We start from the raw sequence: 25,076 nt of genomic DNA, 5'->3' as shown, positions 1-25,076 counted from the left end.
GCAGCATTACAGGAAGGACACTGGGTGCCAGGGCCAAGATCAGACTAAAAAACAGCATTTAGCAAGCGCAGCTCAATAGGCAAGGGCTGGAACAAAGAATTCCGAAGGAATGGGAAAGGCGTTTTGGCATCATGTAACAAAACGTGTGGGTTTTCCACAGGGAGGAGCTGTGGCCAGTAAAGGGAGGTGGGGGGTAGGCCTTTTTTCTGTTTGGGTTGAATTCAGGCAACAGGCCCAGCAGCTGCAAGAGAGCTTAGGAGCACTGTTCCCTAAAGTCACCCGCTTTCCTGAACAACCATCTCACCCCAGGGCCTTTTGAGTAGTATTCCACAAATTCTCCCAGCTCTGCTGTGAGGCTGCTGTCGTTCCTTGGGGGTGTAGAGGGCTGAGGCACAGAAGACTAAAACAGCATCCCCAAGGTCCAACAGGTAGAAAAAGACACTTAATTGAGTCTTCTGCAGTGCAGGATGAGCACTAAAAAATGCTAGGTTTCCACCCTCCCGGCTTCAACACACCCAAAAGCCAAAGTAAGCTTTGTCACTGCTGACACAGGGAGTCCAGGCAGATACATACCAGCTACAGAAGAATAGAAGCAAGACTGGAAAAGCTGCTGTGGCAGATCATTCATTACCAATGGTTGTAGGCTGGTAATTTTGCATAGCCATTTCCACCCCAAAAGGCAGTTACATTCCCAAATCCTTCTACCCAGGACAAAGCAGGGCTAGGCTCACTGCCATGAAAAACACACTGCACCTCTAGACTCAGGCAGCAGACAAGTCCCTGTCCAGAATTGTCTGTTTTCAAGCTGAGAAAGAATCATCTGTTCCTCCTCAGTTTAAAAACAGAAACTTGCTGCTGAAGTAAGTTTCTGTGACTTTAACTGGCCACAGAGACAGCCCCTGAATATAACTGTGCTAGGCTGGAAAAGCATCTCCATTTTACCAATAAATTCTCTGTAAATAAATCAGGGAAGCTGCAGTAGCAAAACACAAAGTGAGGAGATGGGCACCTGCCTTTCTCTCTAGCCCTTTCCGTGACTTGTCAGAGACACTTGCCAGAAGGTTGCCAGAGTGAAAGTGGCTTTGGAACCTTTCCAGAAGCAGCTGCTGGAGTGGCTAATGAGGGTATTTGCTGTCCATCCCTGCATTACAACTATAGTGTCATCCACGTGGTATGTAAAGGGTGAAACATTATCTTCCTCACTTCTTAATAGCCAAGGCAGCCTGCAGAGAATGTGTTCCTGACACTTACAAACGATCCATGGCACCCGGAAACAAATTTCTTCTCATCTGCTTGGCTCTAGGACTTTTCTTCTCATCTGCTTGGCTCTAGGATGGCTACACACCCACTTTCTACACAATGCTCTCTCATGTTCCCCACACACATCCCATTTTCACTCCTTTTCTACTTGTGCACGCTATGCACAACACGAGTAGCTGAACCGTCCTTATCAACTAATGGTAAGTAATTGTTCCCACTAATTGTTCTGTTTGCATCACACAGGAAAATGAGTGTAGAGCTGTGGGACCTTGTGATTTACAGGAGACATGCAGCTTACTGACATACAAATGCTAGTTCTTCAACTTTTTGAGTTGTTTTTCTGCGGCAGTTTTCTAGCAGCAACTCATTTCCTATGAGCTACTCCTTATAGAGAAAAGCAGCAAAGCAAATCAGCAATTTGGGCCACAGGATGACTCATCCTGATCTCAAACTCCTTTGCCCTTCTTTGTCCTATACAGGCAAACTAAAGTAATCAGGACAGGCAGAAGCCAAGTCCAAAGAACTGAAAAAGTCTGGGACCCTTTAGGGGACAGAGGGCCAGACACTATAAAGCAAAGCCAACCCATCACACATAGAAATGTTATTTTCTTTAATGAAAATATGAATGCAGAGATCATTGAAGAAGCTGATTTCAGTCAAGGACAATAAATGTGTCTAAAGCATGATTACAAGAAAACAAAATGACATTAAAGGCTTAACATTAGACTTTACACACACACCTCATCTCTAGAAAAACAGACTTTCCCTTCCTAAAATTAAGAAAATCATGGCCTGTGTCTCCAGCGGGGCAAAAGGCACCATGACCAGGTCTCACTGGCAAAACCAAGTGGGGAAAAAAAGCAAGCACATTTGCCCTTTGCAACAAATTGCAGCAGGTAAAAGTACTCTGGATCTTTTTTAATGAAGCTGTAAAGGCAATCTGGCAAATTACCCACATGTTACTCAAGGACACACAAACATTTAGAATTCAACAGTTCCACTTTTCTAAATGAAGCAATAACCCCCAAGTTTGCCCCATGACCCCACTGTAAAGTATTCCATATATCATTACCTCTTTCACTGCTTAGTGAAGATCAGCTCTTAAGACTGCAGGGCCACAGTTTTTCACAAGCAACCTCCTTCCTAGCGTCTCAGGAACTGAGGACATGAGTGCCAGTTCTGCAGGCTGAGCCCCTCCCTGAACCACAGGCTGGGTGGTGGGGTAAGGCTGCTGCATGCGAGGCAGTGCAGAAAGCTCTGTCGCCACGCACCAGCGTGGATGTTCGTGGTGTCCAGGGAATAATGAAAATGGAAAACGCAACTCATCACTGAAGATGCAACTACTTGCAGTTAGCAGAGATCATGGGGAAAAAGAAGGAAGGGGGACTTCTCTGGCTGGAAAATGTCATGTTTGGCAAAGCTTTCTATGAGTAGCCTACCCAGTGAAGCACAGTATTCTTTTTGTAAGAAGCATCAGTTCCAAGCCCTGCCGAGCTGTTTCTACCAGCCTCAGGATGCTATTAGATGAACTGTGCATGGGATATTAGCTCCAAGAGCTGATGCTGGTATACCAGGAGAGGTGGGGGCTGAGGCTGCCCAGCAGGAGCTGTGCCCACTGCAGAACTCCATGTGGGCAGCACAACAACACCACGTGATCTCTTTGAATAGCCTGAGGGGGCCTCTGAGCAAATGGACATACCAAGGACCACAGCTCAGCTGTGGAAACGTGCAAGGAAGAAGCAGAGTGGCTATCATGGTACTGGATGGCAGGCATGTAGCACTCTGTCTTGCACATGCTGGTGACACGATTTTAGCAAAGGTGTTTGTAAGGCTTCAGAAGTTCACAGTGTGAGGCTTGTTTGTAACTAGTCTGTCCACATCATAGCTGGCATGGCTGTGAATTTTTTGGGGTGCTGCAGCTACCTGGTCATTCTGTAACCTCACTGGCAGCTGTGGTCCCTAAGCCCACGCAGGTTGAGACAACAGGGATGCAGGTGAGGGAGTGTGCCTATCTCCCATTTTCCCTGAGAAGAGTATGACGAAGGTCTCAATGCACAAAAGCACACTGCTCCTCACACAGCTAGTCTTCGTGAGACAGTTCAGATTAATTGGACCATGTGTCTGTGACCACTGGGTCACACCTTAGCATGGAAATTTCAGGTCAACAGGACAAGGAAATTCTATATCCCTAATATAGGAAATGCTTTCTTGACTAAAGGGAAAGTGTGTAATATTGTTCAAGTCATTTTTCTTCCTCCACAGTGTATTTCAGACTGCATGGAGACAAGTAGTTTGAACAAGGGAGTCTACTTTTTCTGTCAAAAGCATTAACTCCTGGCTGCTTCCCACCTGAAAATCACTTAAGGAAAGGTTGTTGGGTTTGGGGGGGGGGTGGGGCTTGGTTTACTTTTTGGGGTTTTTGTTTGTTTGTTTGGGTTTTTTTTGCAATGGCAACAGAGGATATATGTAGTGGCTGTCTCCTAAAATACTAATATCCTGTCAACTCTATCAAACCTTCCCACAAAGTCCACAGGGTGTCTACTTACCTTAAGCAAAAATGGATTGCAGTCTGATATTCCCCACTGTATTACCCAGTCCCTAGAGAGGTTTAAAATAAATTTTAATAAAACAAACAAACTAAACAAAAAAAAAACCAGCAAATCAAGCTAGTGTACTCAGAGGAACTCTGGGATCTAAGACAACATGCCTGTCTTTTGAGAACACACCATACTGCGAGCAGGCTGCTTCCCCATTTGGTACTAGAATCTCTGATGGCCAAAAAACTCACCACTCCTCTCCCAGTCCTGCAGGATCATCTAGCCATTTCCTCCCTGCCTTTCCTGCCTCCAGTTAGGTGCACAGACTGTCTTTCTAGTACATATTCCTACTGGAAAAGCCAGTGCTGCTCCAGTTAAATTCAGCAATAAGTAACCCTTGTAAAACTACGACAAAAAAAATGGCGATTCTGCCAGTTACTCAGGGGCTTGGTGGGCCAAAGCACACAGCTCCATGAAACTAAGCAGACTGTCATCTGAGAAAGCCAGATGCAGAACTGCAAGGTTTGGTGGAATGACCCCAGCCACAGCACTGGAACTCTGGTTAGCAGTCACTTGGCTTAGGCAGGTTAAGATGAAGCAGCTATGCCTGAGCCCTTGTGGTACATGCTCCCAGAAGCAGCACTGACCATGCTACACTGGCGTATACCTTGAGCTTTTGCACCAAGGGAAAGGGGAGGGAGTCCCCTACTGTGCCTTCCTGGCATGCTCGTGGCCCATCCAACCACTCTGAACCCCGCAGCCAGCTTCAAGCAAATTTAGCAGTGGCAGAAGTCTCAAAGGCATTTGACACCTACAGGCTTTTCCATGACCTTCAGTGGCACAGTACAGGACAGGAGATCTACTAGCAAATTCTTCTGAACAGCCCAAATATAAAGAGTGCTTCAATCAAAATGTGTTCATCATAAAACGAGTCCAGAAATAAAACACTGAATGTATTAGCTGCAATTTTGAAAGCAGACGAAAGACAAAGGTTATTGTTCCCTGCTATTCTGAGGTTGCTGGTCTGGAATGCTAGCATAATTTTCCAGAAGGCATCTAAGAGGCACTTCCTTCTTCTTTGCGAATTAAGCAATTTGCAGTTACCCACTTGTCATTTAACTCTTTGGAAAATCAGCACGGCAGCATGCGGAAGGGGCAGACGTGGTAGGGCCCAACTTGAAACGATAAGCATTAAGTCATAACTTCTGACAGGAGAACCAACCTACCTCCAGGTAGGTGCCTGTCTTTGTTGGAGCAAACAAGATTAGAGGCCATTTGGGAGTGGGCTAAAATAACCATTCCTTGGCCAGAAATCACACAGCCCAGCAAGTCACAATGAACCCTCCAGCACATCTCTCAGCTTCAAACATCTCTTGACCACTTCAGGATTTTGTTTCCCAATGCTCTGCCAACAGATGGCAAGCAAACATCATCCCTTTCGTAGTGACTTCAAGAAACAAAGGCACCTACACAAATCACCAACTGGCAACAAAGATCTACCAGTTGTAGACCACCACTCCTACTATGCAGAAGCGAACCACCATGGACAACACTGATCAGTTGTCATCACCGATGAGGAAGAGGACAGTTACTTTAAAAACCCTGTTGGTAATCTCAGTTTCTCAAGGCAGAATAAAAACACATGGGACCAGACCCCTCCTATGCAACTGGCAATGCATTGAGGACACGTAGGGAGCCCAGCAGCAGGCTTTGTGGCTCAGTTGTGCATGTGGAAGTGCTTAGTGCTGGGTTGCCTGGGTGGGACATGAAGGGTGACAGGCTCACCATCTCTGGCAACTCCCAGGACATATAGTGGTAGGAACAAATCCTTATGAGGAAAGTCGAAGGGTAATGACTGGGTAAACACAAGAAAGAATTATCAGACTAGCAATGTCCTTCTTATTTCCCTAATAATACATGTGAATCGTCTACCCAGCATTGCTGAAAAGGCACCACAGTTGCAGTGAAATACAGCTACTTGAACTTGGACATCCAAGCTGAACAAAAAATTTATGAAGTTTATACCAGGGTTTCTTTCAAAACAGCAAAAGTATTGTATAAAAACATTTCCCTGTACAGAAGCATTAAACTGAAAAACATTAACATCTGCATCTTGCTTCAGCTAGTATTAAATTTCATCATAGCTGATGACATTTCAAACCACCAATGGCTGCTCTACATCAGCCCTAAAAGCAATGAAAGGGAGCTCACTGACTGTGCAAAACTGCAGATTGCTCCTAGCTCTGTGCATCTCAAAATATGTTGTGGAGTGGAAAATCTTGTTTCCCTACAGGGGAAACAGAGTTTTTAAACAAAACACCAAGAGAGAACTATGTCATTTGCCTGCTTATTTGAGACCTTCTGCAGTTCCAGAGGAGAATGGTTCCAGAGCTGCCTGCTATGAGGAAGTCTTCTCCTTGTATTTCTGGTAAGCATCCAGTATCTCCTTGACGACACTTGGATCATCAAGCGTGGTGACGTCTCCCATGTTTGATTGTTCAGTGACTACTTTCCTCAGCAGCCTTCTCATGATCTTCCCAGATCGGGTTTTAGGAAGACGTTTCACCACCTGCAAAGAAAGGAAAGGCACACCCATATTTGAACCTGTCCTGCTGGGAACCACAAGGAAAATTGGCTGAACTGTCCTAAGCCCGGCACACTGTCTCATGGCCACAGCTGCTCTGAGGCTCCTGGGAAATACTAAACCATTGAGCACATTGGTTTACACCCAAGGAAAGGAGTGTCACTAGCATCAATTCCTTGTGCTATAAATCTTATTCTTACCTAAGTGGACTTTGTTCCCCATTTACTCATTGCTGTGTATCTCCAGGCTGGGTGCTACAGGACACACAGCACTTTGGAGAATCAGGTCCTGAATAAGCTGTTAACTATTGAACTATAAAGTTAGTTACACTTGAAAACTCAGGCAGGATGATGACACAGATCAACACATTACCAGAACAGACATTCATATTCTCCTTTACAGGACAGGAATATAAAGTACGCAATACTGCACACCAACTACAGGGGCCTCCTCAAGGAATAACTTCCGTCTGCTGATGCTTCTCTCTGCCTGATTATATCTGTCAGCTTACACACCTTCCTTCATAACCATAAGTATGTTAAATGTCTTGGCTATGCTTCCTGCAAAGGACTCAGCAGCAGACTACCAGGCTTTGAGCCTGGTAAAGAGTTCTCGGGCACCAGAGATGCTAGCAGGTCTCGCATTTTGCTGCATGATCAGGCCAATAGGCTACAAAACTCCAAAGCATTAACTAACATCGAAGGAAAGAGTTGTAGCACTTCTCCACAGGACTACCCCAGAACGCAGGGAAATAGAGGTGTTTCCTTGCAAACCTGGAAGTTCTGGAGCAACTCCAATCCACTGAGGATGTCTTGGGCTGTTCCAGGTTGAATAAGCCACCCTTGCCTGCTCCTGTTGTATTCTGTAACCTGCGTCTTTGTGTCCCCCTTCCCTGCATGTGCCTAAAGCAGAGCCCCTCAAAGAGGTGGTCTGGTCACTGTCTCCAAGCAGAGAGTGAAATGGATGCAGACAGGCCCTGGGGAGCAGCTATGGGGCAGCTTTGTGCACTCTCCCAAAACACACAAAGGGAGCTGCTGAAAGGTGAGCAGGTTTGAAGCAGCACCTGGTGTTCATCAGTACTCCCAGGGTCAGGCTGAACAGCTGTCCGAGTAACACAATAGAGACAGCCAGTGCTCTGGGATCTGGAGCTGATGCTAATTAACAGTGCAAAATAGCTGGGCAGTGGAAAGTGTCACTCTGCCCCACAGTGACACTGAAGGTTGTGGTGTTTCTCTACAGTTCAGTGGGTGTTTATCTGATCCATTGCACAGGGCCACAGAGAGCAGCGCTGTGTTGCTTCAGCAAGGGGCTAGCTGAGGGCAAGAGCTATGTGGAGCAGTGATGATGCTGCACAGTGAAGAGGGACATCAAGTGCATCTTGAGGAACAGAGTGGGCCTAGAGTTCCCCTTTGCCAGAGCTCTTGCCAAGCCTGGTGCTCTCAACACTCTCTGTGCTTCCCATTTAAAGTACTGTTCAGCACTTGGCCCAAATGGAGCAGCCTCAAGGGTAGCTCTAAAACATGCCCCACCAAGAAGCTGCTCTGTAGGTTGAACCAGCTGTAATATCCGAGCCACTCTTGGGTCACTGCTGATCCTCAGGCACGGAGAATGAGCACATGCCCTCCCCTACCCTCCCCAGCTAGTTCTGCTTTTCTGCTTCTTCGTCCTGCCAGAGAGGGACAACAGCAGCACTGCAGGCAGGAAGGTGAGGCTTGCTCAATGTGACCACTCCTGCTCCTGGTCCCAGTTACAGTCTGCCACTTACCAGAATATGGTCAGGCACAGCATATTTTGCTATCTTGGAAGCCACTATGGTTTTGAGCTCTTCTTTGACACGGTCTATATGAGCTGTCCGCTCATTTAGCACTATGAAAGCAAAGGCACCTGGAAGACAAATGAGCAGAAGCCACATACCTCCTATTAGATCCTGGCTGGCAAGACCAGGGATGCTTATTCAAATGCCAAAGCAGGTTTCAAATCATTCCTACGAGCAATCTAGGGACTGCCAAGAAAACCATAGATCTTGTTTACAAAAGAGAGTCAGACTCCATCCCTGAAATGATGGCCGAGCCTTGTCTTGGCATCTGTGGACCAGACTGATCTCAGTGACAATGACAACTCAACATAAATTACCAAAGTGACAGTGGGATCAAAAGCTGGCCAATGCAAATCAGCTATTCCCAGTCTGTTCAAAGGACACGTCTGAGCGCAATCCTTTTTAAGGAAGCTCTACCATATATGTAAACACTATGTGTGAAAACAGTTTAGGGGAGTAATACCTGCACCCAGCTTAGGAACATGCAGTTATTTTCATGGCTGCCTCTGCCTCTTGGGGCTGCAACACAAGTCAACCTAAGGATAACTGCCCTCCAGTTCCCTAGACACCTCCTAACATGGAGCCCAGGTTGGAAATTAAGGAAAGTGTATGTAGGTATCATGTCAGGACAGTGCTTTTCACATACCTTCTCCTTTGACCTTGTGTGGATATCCAATCACAGCTGTCTCAGGGACCTCAGGGTGATCAGCCTTCACAAAATATGAAACAAAAACACACAGAGCATAACAACTGCTTCAAGCCCTGCAGAGTTTGCGCCTGTTGCTTTAGGAACAAAACACCTTGCCATATCTCACCCTCCCCTTCGCAGATCCTGCTGAAAGCACAACAGGAAAGCTGGATGCTGCCTTCCTACCACACAGTCAGCTGGTGGCCACAGCCATGGCCCCATCTCTGGGAGCAGCATTTATTCACTGGATTGACCATGCTTTTAAATACAAACATTAGTACTCTTACATACACTGCTAAGCCCACTGCACACTAAGCCGAATTTGCACCAGCTCAAAACCTGCTTTCTCTTTCTTTGGGCTCTTGTGTGTGCATGGCAAGGGTCCCAAGTGGTGACTGGCCGTGGCCAAATCACAAGCAAAACCAGTCCTGCATCGCTCTGTGCCACAGGGAACTGTCGCCAGCAGAGCAAATGTGAAGCTGCCAACATCACAGTCCACATTTGACTGGTGTTTATAAGTGCCCAAAGCACACCAGAAGGCAGAAAGAATCAGGCCTTTTCGTCTTCCCAGAAGGGGAGAAGGGTTGTTTTGCTGAATGCATATTTTTATTATTATGCTACACAACAGTGATTTATTGTGTCACACTTCAGAGTTTAATTTAACATTCTTCTGCAGTACAAAGACATTTTGTGTACAGACTAGAGGAAATCGCATATCTGAATCTCACACCAAAATCTGGATTATGCTTTCTTAAATTAGATTAAAATATGAAAGAAAACCTCACAAAGCAATCTAAGCATATAAATATATTTGCGTATACACATGCATACACATACACAGAGTAGGAGAGGAACTGGATCCTGTATCTATGATCAGAAACCCACACAGACAAAAAATTTACTCACAGAGGAGACAGTAGGATGCTGTGTGCCTTGTGAACACAGCGCAGGTTTATCAAATGTTACATTTAAGCGCCATTTGCAGGCAAGGCACATAATATAGAAATAAATATTCAGGTCAAGCTTTGAAGATAAATGCTCTGAGGACATCTTTTTTTCAATTCCCTGAGCTAATATTATTTTCTCTCAAAATGACAGGCTAGCTTTGCAGCTGACGTGAATCAATGTTGCTTCATATTTAACACTGCTGAATTCTCAGGCGTACACAGCTAGTTCAGACGAGCAAGAACCACAGATTTGGGAAGGAGAGGTTAGGCGTTAGCAGAGGAAAAGAGCAAACAGGAGAGACAACCCCTTATGGAGACTCCACCAGCATCAAAAATTACAACTGCAACAGTACAACATCACTGACAAGAAACACATCTCTGACAGTTTGACTGCCCAAGGTGTGACTGCTCTCTCACTTGCCCGTTCGTCATCTCCTTAATAAGGGTGCTGTTTCCTTTTGCACATTTGCTATTCATTATGTGTCAAGCTGCTGTGTGTATGCAGGGGCAGTGGTTTGAAGGCAACAGACCCTGTGCTTGTTGAAATTCATAAAGCTTCTTTTAAGGGGCCACTCTGCCCCACAGATACACCCTGTCAAAGGACCTCTACCTGCTCAGAACTTACCATTGCATCTTCTATCTCCGCCGTCCCGAGCCTGTGTCCGCTGATGTTAATGACGTCATCTATGCGTCCTGTAATCTGGTAATAGCCTTCCTTAGTCCTGTAAGCACCATCCCCTGTGAAGTAGTAACCTACAGCAAAGACACGTGGGTGGTCAGCAGCAGGAAGCATGCCAGCCTATGCTTTGGGGTCTCATGCAGAACAGACTACTCTAGGATGGTGAGTAGGGTAGCATCGATCAGGCAGCTCACAGCGACTCCTAAGCTTACAGCTGCATGACCTGCCACACACACCATTTCCCACTTGCTTCTGCCATCCCCAACCTTCCTGCTCTACCTGGGCTGTGCTGGCTCCTAGTAAGTCCCTGAGCAGCACTAAGACAGTGGAGGTCAGATCTTTTCCAAGATGGGCAAAATTACTGTAGGCAATTAGCAGCAAACAGTGGCTGATGTCCCCTGTAGTAAAAACAAGTCTGGCAACACAACACTGTGATACCTTCTGGGATTTACAAAACCAAGAGGGGCTCTCTGATCTCCCTAGGCTTTACATGCCTACAGCTGCACTGCAACTACATGCTCAGGCCTGGTGCATGCAGTTCTAAGACAAAACCACTTCAAATGCCACCTGCCATCATGCCATAGGCTATTGGTCAAACTTCAGTCTGCTGCTAGCTACACCTCAGTGCTCATGGAAAACTAAAACTGTTCAGCCAAAAGGGAGCAGTTCTATTATGTTCTGTACATGGGAACACTGCCAATTTTTTTAATCACTTACACTGGGACTGATGAAAAGTCATTTTCTCTCTGGATAACAAAGATTCAGATCCCAGATAACAGTCCCTCTCTAGCATATGAGCATGGCAGAAACACTGCTATCAGATTAGCTAGAAAAAAGCAAACACCCATGATAAGCATGGTGTTTGGAGAGTCTAAAACTTATGATGGAAACTGAAAAAGACCCAGTGGTCCCAGGAAACTCCAGTGTCACTGAGGTCACATCTGATGCCACAGATTCTGCATCTGAATTGTTCCTCTGGCACTTCTGAGCAGCAGCAGGCAGCTAGTGCTGCGAAATCTGAGATGGTTCTTGCCAGGACCCATTATTGGTCAATTCATGGACTTTCAGTCACGCCTCCTGCCCTTCCAAATCACTTAAACAACTACCAACTAAATACCAGCAAGATTTCAGATGCGAACATGTAGTGAGTAATAAGGGACTGTGGGCTCATTCAATTTCTTCTACCAGTTTCCCATTCTTATTTACCAACACTTTTTGTACAACTTACAGGATTGTCTCTCTAATTCTTGTCTACCTTGTAGCTTTCAAATACCTTTCAGTTGCTCCCAATTGTCTAATCTCCTACAAAAAATGTTTCCCTGCCACTTCTAATTACTTGCCAGACACAACTTGACCATGTTTTTAAAAGTGAAGCATGTAACTCAGCCTGTGATAGTGGTGCAATTCAAGTGATGGAGCAGGTACTTCATCACCCAACATGGCCCAAGAGAAAACATATTTGGATTTTAAAATTTGGGCATTAAAATTTTCTAAAAAACACATTCCCTTTTGACAGCTAGAAAGGTCAACACTATCTAAGACCATTAGTGCACACTTGCAACACGTGACACACGACCCCAAGGAATCAAGATCTGGCTAGTACAGAAATATCACAAAGTGCTGCTGGAAATATTCAGTGTGCTTATACTGCAGTGCAAACTGCCTTCCCTTGGCACTTTCCTTACCTGGGTAGGTTTTGAAATAGGCATCAACAAATCGCTGGTCATCTCCATAGATTGTTCTTGCCATGCCAGGCCATGGCTGGGCAATGCAGAGCGCACCAGACACTTCATTGCCCTCTATAACCTTTCCCTGCAGAGTCAAGCACAGGAAGAATGATCAGGTGAGCAAAATAGGAATAAGTAAGTGCTTCTGTGTCATTGATCTGACAAGAGCCACCCTGTTGCTCACTGCAGCCTGCCAGCAGAGGGCCACAGGTGGAGAAATTAATTCACTTATGGAGCTACTACGCACTGTCTATATCATGCCTTCCTCAACCCTTAAGGCCAGCAGCACAGCAGAGAACATAGTTGTAAGACTAAAAGAAAACTGAGTGCTGTGATTCTCCGGAGGGCAATGACAGCAAAGATGACAGCAAAGATGTGCCGAGCAGCCAGAGGATGTCTGGGGTGAGGCTGACAGGGAAATGACTGGACCCCTGCCTTCCACTTGCACTTTTGTTAACTGCAACATTCCCTTACCAAACTGTATATGGAGGAGATTACACGCTTTACTGTTCAACAGGGTACTAGAGTGCAGGTGGGGAGCACCTGGCACAGCTTCACACATCAGCACCAGTCTTCTCACAGAAATGTACAGTCACAGGGCCTCATGCCTTTCATTTCCCTTGGAAAACTCCACCAGTCCGGTTGGCTGCTCCAGTCTTGCCATGTGACTGGATGTTCCATGCACTGCTCCAACTGTTCAACCCTGGGTTCCCAGGAGCTGTGTGACTTCTGACTACTCTCATAAATGGAGGCAGCAGCTCTTAATCAGAAGTGGTAAAAGACTATAAAAGTGGTGCTGAAAATGCACACACTCTAGAGATTTGCAGACAGCTTGCAATGCCTGGTTGGCAATCTCTATGGACATTTGAGATATGTTCAATACATAAATTGCTCATCTATTCTACCATTTTAGCGTAGAAACAAACATCCTTCCAGATCCTGTTCCTCTGCCATCAGAAAGGTGGTTAAGGCAGAAACACACAGCAGCTTCTCTGTCGGGCACCCAGCACAGCCTCAACTCACATTCTCATCCATCAGCACAGGCACAATCCCAAAGAAAGGTCTCATAGCCATAGCCGGAACGATCTCAGCTTTCTCCTCTGAAGGCCGTGGGGCAATGCAGATGCCACCAGTTTCTGGAAGAATAATGAAAAACAAAATCTTTGGGGTCCATCCGATGCTGGATGAAAGCAAATGCCAGCTCTTCTTAGTTAAAGAAGATAATAGCCAAGCCACCTTGCAATAAAACGCCACTAGGAAGGAACTACACAACACCAAGTAGCACAGCTATCTGAAAGCAGCACAGACCTGATAAACCAAGAGCTCTTTCTGAATATAAGAAACGCCTAAACATAGAAAAATGTCTGGTAGGCAGGATGACACCACTAAGGCCTGTTCTATCTACAGGGGACACTGCAGCAGGTAGAGAACAGGGAGCTGCAGGCAGGTCCCCCCCTTGGTGAGCTTGGATCAAGAGCTGCTCCTACTCCCTTTTTGCGTGATGCATCATTCAGTGCTAGCTGCAGATTGCTGTCCCCTGTGTACATCAGTGACAAACCACAGAGTGTGACCAAGCAGCCACCTCAGGGTAAGAGCAGCTCCCCATGCCCCAGAGCATCAGGATCAGTGATGTCAGGCTTAGCTCTTCAGAGGCTCAGAGGAGAGCAGTACATGGGCTACCTCGGCTGGCTTGGCACCGGACAGACAGCCCATGGACCCTGCAGCCACGATGTGTGCATTCAAGAGCCTTCCCACAGTCCCATCCATGGCAAATCAATTGGGCACAGTAAAGACCCCAGTGATTCAGCCCACAAATACATACACATGAGTATGCACACATGAATAACCCCTACAGTTTCCCTAAGTCAGCTCACAGAAAAAACCATTCCTCCAGCTACCAACCAGCAACAAATACAACTCTAACGTGCACTTACACCCTTGCAGGCCCTTCTCACACTAACAGGGCGCCTGGTGGCAGGGACAGTACTCACCAGCCCCATTTCCTACCTTAGAAGTGATTTTACAGGGAAAGTATAAGCACATCAGGAGATTTATCTCCCGGTGCTGTTTCTACAGCTGTCTAAGGTTAGCATGAAAAGCACTTGATGATTCTGAATTACTATTATTACAGAGTATGAGGTTAGCCCACCCCTTACAGACAGGTTGAGCTTATCTTCTCTTCAAAATTGAACCTTTTAATCATCCTTTTTCATTCCTGCTGGGAGGAACATTAAATCAGATTCCAACCTTAATCAGATCTTTTCTAATCTAAAACTAATTCAGAAACACAACAGAGCAACAAAAACAAAGGGGTATTAGGCTTTTAGAAATACACTTTATGAATAAAGGTACGTTCTGCCACCTTGAGAGTGCATTCCTCTAACAGCTTTGCTGAGGTTGTGAAAACTGAAACCAGGGGTTGGAAAGGCTGAATTTGACCCTGAATTTGCATCCAGCTGCCCTGACATAGCTATGAGGAAGGGTCTTTTTGAGGAACCCTAAGCTTCAGACCTGCAGAAAACAGTTTCACACGTGGCTTACACATAAAATTATTCCACATTTCATTGATGGGCACGCATCTACTTCACGTGTTTCTGTTTATTTTGAAAGGGTCGTGTTGAATTTTTTCAGAAAAATAACAAAGCACGCCAGACACCTACTGTTCTCTATACGCACAGACAAAATCTGCATCAGAGCAGGGAGCTTGATTAAACTGATGGTTGCTCTTCCTAAGCCAGTACTCGTTTTGAATACAGCACTGGAAGCTATGTTTCAACATGGGTTTTGCCACATCCTACACATATTGCAGCCAGCTGCAAATAAGGCAGCAAAGTCACATTCCAGAAGGAGCTGCATGGTGGCAAGGGTGCTTTAAAAGTTATTTGCATGGTAAAGACCTGTTTTAAACTAGTTTAAAAGTACCTATTTTAGCCACTGCCAGATGACAGCTAGCAAGGCTTCTAGGCTCTACCCTGCCCTTATGAAGTCTGTCTCTTTAGAGGCAGAGCTGGCAGAATAAAAGCTTACTTCCATGTTATCTGTGCCCATGCCGTCACCATTGTGCAAATCCACCCAGACTTTAAGTAAAGACAGCAGAGTCTGAGCAGGGAGGGTGATGCATCGCAACCAGCTCCCCTCTGCCATAGGTAAATCACCTCTGGCAGCAGGGTGGAGCATGTACTCTGCCACCGTTGCCTTCACCACCACAGATAGATTGGACTGACTGCTTCGGGGGGAATCCATCTCAGAAACACTAGCCCAGTCTAAATTGCTGTAAGATGATGCCAACAACAAAAGCTTCCAGGGCCTATCCAGAGATGTCTTTCAAACCGGCTTTTGTTCACAGCTGCATATAACAGCTGTACTTTTTTATAAAACCAATGAAAAAGTAAAAATACCTACTGTCTCTTCTGCACTGTGAACTACACCTGAAACTCAAACACAGCTTTGATGCTATCAGTGTCAATCACAGCACAGCAGTACCTAATATTTTAACAGTACAAGCCACAGGAAATTTCCATCTCTCTCATCTGCACATACCACACTACTTCAATTGCTTCTTGTAATTGCTATCTCACTCATTTGCTCACCCAAAGACTTTCAAGTGGATTCTTAAATCACCATTTGCTGAACTTTATACCTACCAGGCTTTATTAGCTGGCAACGCATTTCTGCTTTGCAGAGCAACATACTGTAGAGAACACTGCATACAACGCTACAATTAACAAGCTATATTGAAATTGCCTACGAGAGGTGACACTGCAGGACCACAACCAGCATCCATCAAACTGTTTCTATGATCTCTTTCCACACTCCCTTTAAATTCAAATGCCCTATATAATGTTTCCAAGATTAATTTGGCTTCCTCCTTATTGGAAGCATCCAGTGTGGAGAAAGATTGAATCTCCTTTCTAACAAAACCAATTTCATGAATATTTATCATTATATTATGCTTCTAGGAGCTGGTAACTGTTTACCTGCAAACCTCTGCCTAGTTCAAGGTCAGATCAAGCACTCTGCCCTTACAAACTGTCCAGCAAATGTTCTTTAACCTGACAGTTGTTGCTCCAAAAACCCAGGAGAAATACGGTTTAATATAAGATCTAACCCTATACTTCAGAGGAAACAGGAGACACTGTATGTGCACTGCATGCACCAGCTAACTGCAGACAGACTAAAACAAAAAAAAAATGTTAGAGCAAAAAAAGATTCTTCTCAGCTCCATCACTGTACAGTAATCAACTGCTTCTCCATGGTGTTTTATTTCAGAGCAGTGACAAGGAAAGCATATAGCACTTAGCCAGTCAGCCTTCCTTCTGCTCAGCATGTGAGAACCCAGACAGTTCAAGAGATCAGTGATTGAAGTAGACAGTAGTTAACATAGCTGCTCTGAATTCTGAGGTTGTTTTATTTCAAATCTGAAAATAAAAAGAGTCTGCAAGTCTGGTCTGGATTAAATTGAACTTGGTTGTGTGCCAGAACCTAGTTCATCACATTGAGATGGGCCACAGGGATCCTGAAGAGAGAGCCTGCTAGCAGGAATAAGGATGAAATCAGGAGCAGCTTGACTGGAAAAGGAATGAATATTCTGCCCAATGGCCGCTAGAAATTTAAGAGTAGGGACAGCTTTTTTTCAGAAGAGGCAGAATGCCAGCAGCTGTACCGTGTCCTTTAAGTCCACAGCTCCATGGCAAACTGTGTGGTTCACATCTTAAGGACATACTGCAAGACGCCTCTAGCAACTCTTGAATGTTCAAAAGAGTGGACCAGATGCTGAGGTGGCTGGGAAGGAGCTGCAGGACTCCTTCAAGCACAGGGCCCCACCAGGCACCACAGCCCCAGCCAGAGTGCAATGCTGTGGCCTGCCCCTGCTGCTGGCCAGGGAGGGCAGGAGGCAGGGACCAGCTCTGCTCCAACTGGACAGGGATCTATGAGAGCCAGTCACTCTGTCCAGCAGGTTGTAAATGTAAAACAAGCCTTAACTGATACACACAGCTGGGCCAAGCATGTTGCCAAAACAGAAACGCACTCCTTTGTGAAGCTTCAAAGGTCCAGGGCGAAGACAACTACAGCATAGTACTTCTGGGAGAAGCTGCTCCCAGGCAGCCCTACTGGGTGACAGCCACTGCCCCCTACCCACCTGAGGCACAGCCAGTGAGCCTCTACTCACTCCCTTCTGATCGGCCAGAGCAGTTGCACTAGATGCCTTTGACTGCACAGCTCAGTTTTTCATCCTCCCCTCCTGATCATTCCCAGGAAGGGAAACACAGCATACTTAAGTGCAGATTGTGGCTGTACGGTGCTATAAACGCCTTTTTATGATAAGACCGTATCACGGTTAAGTACAGTTGGATAAAGAATTGAAAATGAAGTTTCCAATTCAAGCCGCCTGCTCCCAGCTTTGCCCAGAAATTCAATCTCTGCCTCCTGTTTCTAGAACCAATTGAGATTTTCCAGCATTCAAAATATGAAAGAACATTTAGAGGGGAAAAGAAAGAAAGGAAAAAAAACCACAACATTGCTTTTGTACACTATTACACTGCTATTATGTGCTGAGACTCCCCAGTGACTTTCAAAAGCTGATCAAAACACCAGGAGGGTTTTTTGACAGACTCATTGGATCGAATTGAAATGCATTCATTCTCTACCCACCAGCAACCTATCAAGGGTCAGGACCCTCCACGCTCCCCAAAGGATGCCTTTTACCTGTCTGCCACCATGTGTCCACAAGGGTGCAGCGCCCTTCTCCCACCACGTGGTAGAACCACTGCCAAGCTTCATGGTTGATGGGCTCTCCCACTAGACCAAAATAAGAAAGGAAGCAGCCTGTGACTCAGGGGGTTGCAGGCAGTTCATTCTTCCTTTTAGTGCACAACATGCTGAATGCATGATCTTCGAGCAGAACGCTTACAGCGTTTTTGCTGGGATGTGCAAAGGACTCTGATGCACTCATGTAACTGAGGACTGACTTTTCCAGAAAGACCAAAAGGCAAGCAATAAATATCACTGAAAGTAACTCATCAGTGCAGGTCATGTATAAGAACCTCTAGAATCCTAAATAATGTAGGAAAATGCTGCTTGGGTCTCCTAAGCCAGTAAAATTCAAAGTTATGTCATTTACCACTGGATAAATCTTTTTAGGACAGAATGCAACCCTGCAAAATAAGCTAGGAAACAGGCAATCACACTAAGGTTCAACGACCCCAACTTCAGTTTGTTTCTCCTTCTGCTGAGAAAATATCTGAAAAGCCAGACAGGGAGCCTGCTTTATAATCTACTTTTAACCACATCCCATCTGGTTAGCCGAGCTCCTCTGGTACCTTCATTTCGCCAGCTAGAACCCCCTGTCTTTTTCAAAAGATTACATGCCCCTTACCTGATCCCAAGGTCTTCAAGGAAGATCTGTCATATTTCTTCACCCACTCTTCTCCATAATTCAGCAGCAAGCGTATGGCCGTAGGTGCTCCATAAAACTGATTAATTTTCAACCGTTGCACCACTTCCCAGTAACGACCTGCAAGATCACAAACAGGCTTTTTATCTGTCTAGCACCGACATACCACCGCAAATGCTCAGCAGGAGGGTTAACACCCAAACATAAAGCTGTGACTACTGTGAGTACAAAGCAAGACCAATGGCAACTTTTTTTTTTTTCACCCTGGATGCACAAATGTTCCTGAATGTTGCAGACACGTGTTCCAAAGAAATGGAGCTTACCTACCCTGAGCAGGCATGCCACACCGGACAAGTTTCTAAATCTCCTTTGTCAGACTGCCATGTCTAGGCAAACCTTTGCCCACCACTTCCTCACCTGGGTCAGGGTACACTGGAGTGCTTTCAAACAGAACTGAGGTGGCTCCATTGCAGAGTGGTCCATACACAACATAGCTATGTCCCGTGATCCAGCCAATGTCAGCCACACAGCCAAAAACATCCCCTTGCTGGTAGTCAAATACATACTGCAAAGATAAATGTAAGGCCAGCTGACTTTCTGTTTGCAGGTGCAAAGAGCTGAAAGGTAAGGTGCTGGACTGGACATCCAAGTGGGAGCAAGAGAGCGCACAGTGCGAGTGGAGCCAGGCATGTAGGAAACAGCAACACAAAGGCAAGTCCAGCGTGAGGAAGCAAGTCAGAGGCACCGATACCAAGGCTTCCGGGCTCCTGACTGCTTTTGCAAACACAGGGAGCATGGGTACCAGCCGCTGCTAAGACTGGAGCAACAAAGCTTACAATCAAAGCCCAGAGTCCTGGATACCTAAGGTTGCCTACTCTAGGCAGTTCATGTGGGAGAGCTTACCGTGAACTTCAGGGGCCTCAGAGGCTCAGACCCCTCACAAATGTAAATAGGTTTCCATGAGAAATCAGAAGAAACTGATATATGCCCATGAAACATTTTCTGAGAAATGTTCTTAGCTGCGCAGCTTCTCTCTCAGTGTATTGCTTTCCAGATGCCTGCCTCTCCCTCATCAAATTCAAGATAAAAATCTTGGAGAATTCATCCTCTCATCTTAGTTATGGAAAATGCTTCCCACTGTAAACCTAACTCCTCTACCATACAGTGAAGAAGACCTGACTTATAAGGCTGAGTCAGCTTTATGTCTTAAATGAAAGAAAGTGGATCAGAACTAAAAGAAAACCCCATGAGCGTGTGACTAGAGTGTCACGTATGAATGTGCAAAGACCACAGAGGCCACACAGGTCAGCTGATCCCTCTGCCTAGGAGAGCCAATTCTCACCTTAGTTTTGCAAGTGCCTTTCCCTCTCAGGCTCTGAAGTACCTCTAAAGAGACTGCAGCTGCACACAGTGCCCGCCTGCATGTCTGTACCAGGGTGCAGAATCTACCTTCTGCACTAAGAAAGAAAAAGATGCCTTGGAGATTATGCTGTCACTTAGAAAAGCTGACGTAACGAATACCCTTCATGCAGAAAAGTCTGACACTTGCACATTCAAATCTTCTAAAAATTCAACTGTGTCAGCCTAAAGAAAGAAAACCTCTGCCTGAACTGTGCGTGATTACAAACAGGGTGATACCATGAAAGCCAGATGGAGATCTTTCAGCACAGTCCTCTCCACATTTCACTGTTACCTTTCCATACGCAGAGCTCAGACCAGAAGCTTCAAGGAGCAGTGCCTTGACTTTTTTTTTTTTCATGAGAAAGGAGGTTAAAACATTTAGCCTAGATCACACAGAAAAGCAGCACAAAGGAGCAACAGCAGAACATGAACATAATTCTTCATCTTCAGACAACAAGTGGTATGCAAAGAAGTTGTTTTAAGAGTCCAGATCCTCTCTGAAATAAAAAAGGCCAGCATCCCACTGCGAAATACTACAGTAATACCCACATTACCAATGCCAGTAAGATACTTACCAGAATCTCCTCAGCTGCATCACTTTAATGTCCACAAATTCTGGCCTGCCACACTATCACATTTTAAATGCAAAAGTAGCAGCACCGCAGTTTCCTTCCTTTCGTAACTCTAGGCTCTGGTTTGCATAGCACTATGTTACCCAGGAACAAATTCTCAAGATCAATTACATGTTCTCAGAGATTTTTCAGTCTGTATACACCCAATATGCCAATTGGGCAGCGAACGCAGAATACAGCTCCCCTCACCAGTCCAAGTCCCTCTCATTAGTACTGTCAGAAGGTAAGTGAACCCTTTCCAGCAGATGCAGCCGAGTTACCTTGTGCGTGAGAGCAGAGTACAGCAGGTATCCAGCCTGGGTGTGAACAATTCCTTTCGGTTTCCCAGTGCTGCCCGAGGTATACAGAATGAAAAGCATGTCTTCGCTGTCCATGCTCTCTGGAGTGCATACGGAAGCTGCCTTGGCCATCTCCTAAGGAAAAAAAAAAAAGTGGTAACAACAAAAAGACTTTGGCTATATGGAGCTAACCAGTACTCCATCTGTAAGCCTGTCAGCAGCATCCAGAGACAAGAACCACCGTTGGTGTTGCCCCCTCACAAACGTCCACGAATGTATCATAGTTATATGTGCTTACCTAGCAGAAAGGTTCCTGTGGATGCATAGCACCTAGCCTTTCCACCAATACCTCTGCTAGGTGCAGAAGTCAAGGGGAGTTGTCCAGATAAAATAACATTTCAGCAGAAAAATGGTAGCTCATGGCTTACATTTCAAGGCTTTGCAAGCTGCTGGTAGAAAACCAAAGTGTGACTGCAAACATGAACGACACTTGACAGCAGCAGAAAGGCTGACTAGATACTGTGTGGGACCTTCCTTCTCCTTTTAAAACTGCAATGCTACAGTTAAACTGGGCATTCATCTCCCTTCCCTGGCCCCAGCAGTGGGTTACTGTCCTGTCCATTTGATCCTGAAATTCTAATTGCTTCTACCCATGAGAAGGAGAGTGCTTTACTCTCCTGCCTCCATCACTTTCCTCATACTCTACTGTTTCGCCAGGTGGGTGAGAGCCTCTCCTCACCCCTACGGTCAGAACCATGGGAGGGAAGGATGCAATGCCCTGCTAGGTCAGAGCAAACTTTTGGTCCAGCTTGTGTGCCCAGACAGCAGGGGAAGAGGAAATAATGTGCTTTGAAAGAGATGCTTGTGGTCACTAAAACTTGTAACATCAGAGGGCTGTCTGCCCAGACTGAGATTTTTCAGGACAAGGTTAAAAATTTTTCTTATCCATGTACAAACTCACAATAATCACTGTGTGTTCCAGATGCTCAACATATGGCTGTAAAAAAAGCACCACTGGCCTGCTTCTCTCAAGCTCTCTACTGTCCTAGATGAATAATGATTCCTGCAAGGGTTATTACGTGGCTCTTTGAAGGAATTTCTAGGTACTGCCAAGTATACACTGAAAACACACTGTTCTTAAAAGTGAACACTACCGATGGCAGGTCCAAGTTGTTTTAAACTGTCTGACAAACAAAGCTTAATAAAATATGTAGAGTTGACAGGGTCGGATGTAATTCTCAGCCTCAGAGTTACAGCACTCCGGCTCATCTCAGGTATTTATTGTAATATTTCAGCACTGCCAATTCAGCCTGACTTGCCAGTTTTTCAAACTAAGATGGAATCCTCCATTACAACATGAGCTTAAATTTTGCAGAAAGCCATGGTGCAAGAGCTGGAAAGCACAACTGCTGTAAAGATCAGTAATGATAGAGTTAACAGAGTTAATGGTTTACTTCTTGTTATGTTTCAGACTAACAGTGGGCTGAGCTCATTTCTTGGACCACCAAAGCGCCTCAGGCTGTTTGCAGACTAAGGAAAACAGTCAGAATGCACTTTGTGGAGTAAGAAGGACCAAGACCTGCCTTCTCTTTTTAACTTACTCTAGTAGTTGCTCCTATCTCATGTGACCAGCACAGGACTACAGAGTAATTACCTTGGCTGCAGAGGGGTGATTTCCAGGCATTATTACAACGAGGAGTTTGTTTACTGCTGCCAGCAACTGATAAAACTACTTCTGCATTAGGCTGCAGTCCCCTGTGTACGAGTTAAACACATTAAAATGGCAGCTGTTTTTTCCCCCTGGAAGCACAGGTCCTAAATATTCCCAAGCCATCACTGTCCCTCCCATCATGGGGTAACCATGACCTGTCCATAGGCTATTTAAGCCTCTCCAGGAACTTGATTATTTCTGCACTGCCTTTCAACACTGTTCAGTCTAAGAGTGCATATGACAAACTATTAGAGAGTGTCTGAACACAGTACAACAGCGACAGCCACGGTTATCAGTGCACACTGGGTCTCAGGAAACATTCATTCCTTAAATCTCAGCACTGTTTGCAAGACTACTAAAACAGAGCAGCATGCTGAGATGAATCAGACATAGATTGAGCTGCTTCCACTCACAATCCTAGCAGACTGTAAATACAGGCAATCCATTTGTGGATGAAGATCCAGATGCCATAAGGGGCATCTCCTTTTCATCTGCACTACTCAAGTCCAAAAGCACAGATGGAGAGAAAGATGATCTAGCCGACACTCAGACCTAAAAGGAGTTATGCAGTGTGCCAGTGGGCATCTGCAGAGCTAGGTGACTGCAGGGACCTACAGATGCTGTCACTGCAACAAAGCTGTATCCATTAGCCCACCAGGGTACTGTGGCAGCACAGGAAGAGCAGCACACATGGAAAACCCGCTCCAGAGGCAGCATAAAAGCCAGTCATAGCTGGTAGGTCTGGTGCAGCTAAACTAGAGCGCCAAGCTGCAGTGCAGCAGCTGCTTTGTAGGCTTTTAGCTCAGCACACATACGCAAGGGAAGTACGGAGACTGCCTGATCTTCCTTGGCTGCTGATTCCCAGTGTAGACTACAGCAGGTCAAAGCCCAAAACCAAATACCAGAGTGTGGATGATGTACACATTCAGCAAGACTCTCAGGCACATGTTCTGAACAGCCTTGCATTGGGTCTCTCAGAAATGGCTGTGTTAGCTGGTCCCTAAATTAGTGCACCATATTTCTGTCCCCCAGCACAGTAAACATCACATACTTCAAGAAACATCAGGGGAAACAGGCAAGGTTTATGAATACCAACATACCTCCTCAAGGGGAATATCACGGTCACCCATCTGGACGTTGTTATCTGTCCTCTGAGCCACAAAGACGTGTTCAATGCTTGGACAGTTCTTAACAGCTTCATCCACAGTTGCCTTCAGCTGTATGATTCGGCCTCCCCTGACTCCCTGGTTGTAGGTGATAACTGCTTTGCATCCAGCTAAAAAGAGAAAGAATTAGCAGACATACCAGCCTGTCTCCCAGGCTAGTATGTGCACCTTGCTTTCATTACATTTGGGGATGAGGTATAGGACAACATGTGTGACAAATACTCAGAATTTCTATCAATCAAAATCAGTCAGTGTCACTGATGAAAACACTTTAAAACCTGAGACCCACAGAGACTAGGGGTAGCTGGAACTTCCATAGGTTACCTAGTCCCTCTTCCCCACTCCAAGGCAGGGTCCACTCCAGCTAAACCATTTCTGACAGCTGTCAGTCCAATCTTCATAAAACACTCCAATGGTAGCTATTTTACCCTCTCCCCACCAGTCGACTCCAATGCCTATCATGAGCATGAGAAAGTCTTTCCCAACATCTAGCCTCAGTATCACTCACTGCAATTTAAATGCCTCCATTCCTCCCTAGCAAAGCTGACATGCAGAACAGTTTCTTCCCAGTCACCTGTGTTATAGTGAATACTGCTGCTCTAGCCTAACAGCTTAGACACTGAAACCAGTGCAAGACTTCCTGAAACTCTAGTGAACAAGCACCTTTGCCCCTCTCATCGTCTCCCTGGGGCTGCATATAAGTGTCCATTGCAAACTGAAGTGAATGGCACCAAACTCAGCAGCCTCTCAGAGGCGTTACCCTGCTCTGAGACACCTGCAGCCTTCTGAAACTCACCCGTAGCTTGAAGGGAAACCTCCTGGAAGCCACAGCACACAGCAGGACTCTGGCAGAGCACTTCAAATGGTACCATATTATGTTATTACAGAGCTGTGGCTGCAGCGAAATGGCTCTTTAGCCCATCACCTACACACAAGTGGCCAAAACTGAAGGTTAACTAAAATGTGTACTTGCAGTCCATAGATTAACTCTACAAAAACAGAAAATAAGCATGAAAATTGCTGTAAGACTTACTCCCTCACACTAGCCATAAAGAAACTGATGTGACTGCTAGGACATGAGCCACTTGCTATTTTGTTCTTCTGCTGGTATTTTTAGCATTACTTTTTACCTAATCATACTACAAGTGCTCTGGGCTAAGAACAGCTCTATCTGTTGGTAAAATGGCTAACAAAGCAGGGGCAGGCTGCCAATACCTCCAGTGCTATACATAAATCACAGTATCACGATTGAGATT

General features: G+C 45.6%; 1 protein-coding gene across 3 annotated transcripts in view; it reads right to left on the bottom strand.

Annotated features, from left to right (window-relative positions):
- Positions 1 to 3,774: 3,774 nt before the first annotated feature.
- The window catches only part of ACSS1 (acyl-CoA synthetase short chain family member 1), a 36,570-nt gene continuing 15,268 nt past the window's right edge, over positions 3,775 to 25,076 (bottom strand). For 2 of the 3 annotated variants that reach the window (XM_075088572.1, XM_075088574.1), the window contains 11 exons: positions 23,755 to 23,930; positions 20,926 to 21,078; positions 19,050 to 19,197; positions 18,615 to 18,752; positions 17,945 to 18,037; positions 13,262 to 13,374; positions 12,197 to 12,323; positions 10,458 to 10,585; positions 8,844 to 8,907; positions 8,147 to 8,265; positions 5,674 to 6,366 (listed from right to left, as the gene is read on the bottom strand). In XM_075088572.1, coding sequence (XP_074944673.1) covers positions 6,196 to 6,366; positions 8,147 to 8,265; positions 8,844 to 8,907; positions 10,458 to 10,585; positions 12,197 to 12,323; positions 13,262 to 13,374; positions 17,945 to 18,037; positions 18,615 to 18,752; positions 19,050 to 19,197; positions 20,926 to 21,078; positions 23,755 to 23,930 — 1,430 coding nt within the window. In that variant the 3' untranslated portion in view covers positions 5,674 to 6,195. Of the gene's footprint in view, positions 3,859 to 5,673; positions 6,367 to 8,146; positions 8,266 to 8,843; positions 8,908 to 10,457; positions 10,586 to 12,196; positions 12,324 to 13,261; positions 13,375 to 17,944; positions 18,038 to 18,614; positions 18,753 to 19,049; positions 19,198 to 20,925; positions 21,079 to 23,754; positions 23,931 to 25,076 lie in introns of those variants that run through there. The other variant, XM_075088573.1, reaches the window with a different exon arrangement.

This window comes from Phalacrocorax aristotelis, chromosome 3 (assembly GCF_949628215.1).
Source record: "Phalacrocorax aristotelis chromosome 3, bGulAri2.1, whole genome shotgun sequence".
In the NCBI taxonomy this organism is placed as follows: domain Eukaryota; kingdom Metazoa; phylum Chordata; class Aves; order Suliformes; family Phalacrocoracidae; genus Phalacrocorax; species Phalacrocorax aristotelis.
Note: the sequence above shows the minus strand (reverse complement) of the source record. Positions and strands in the feature narration are given on the sequence as shown.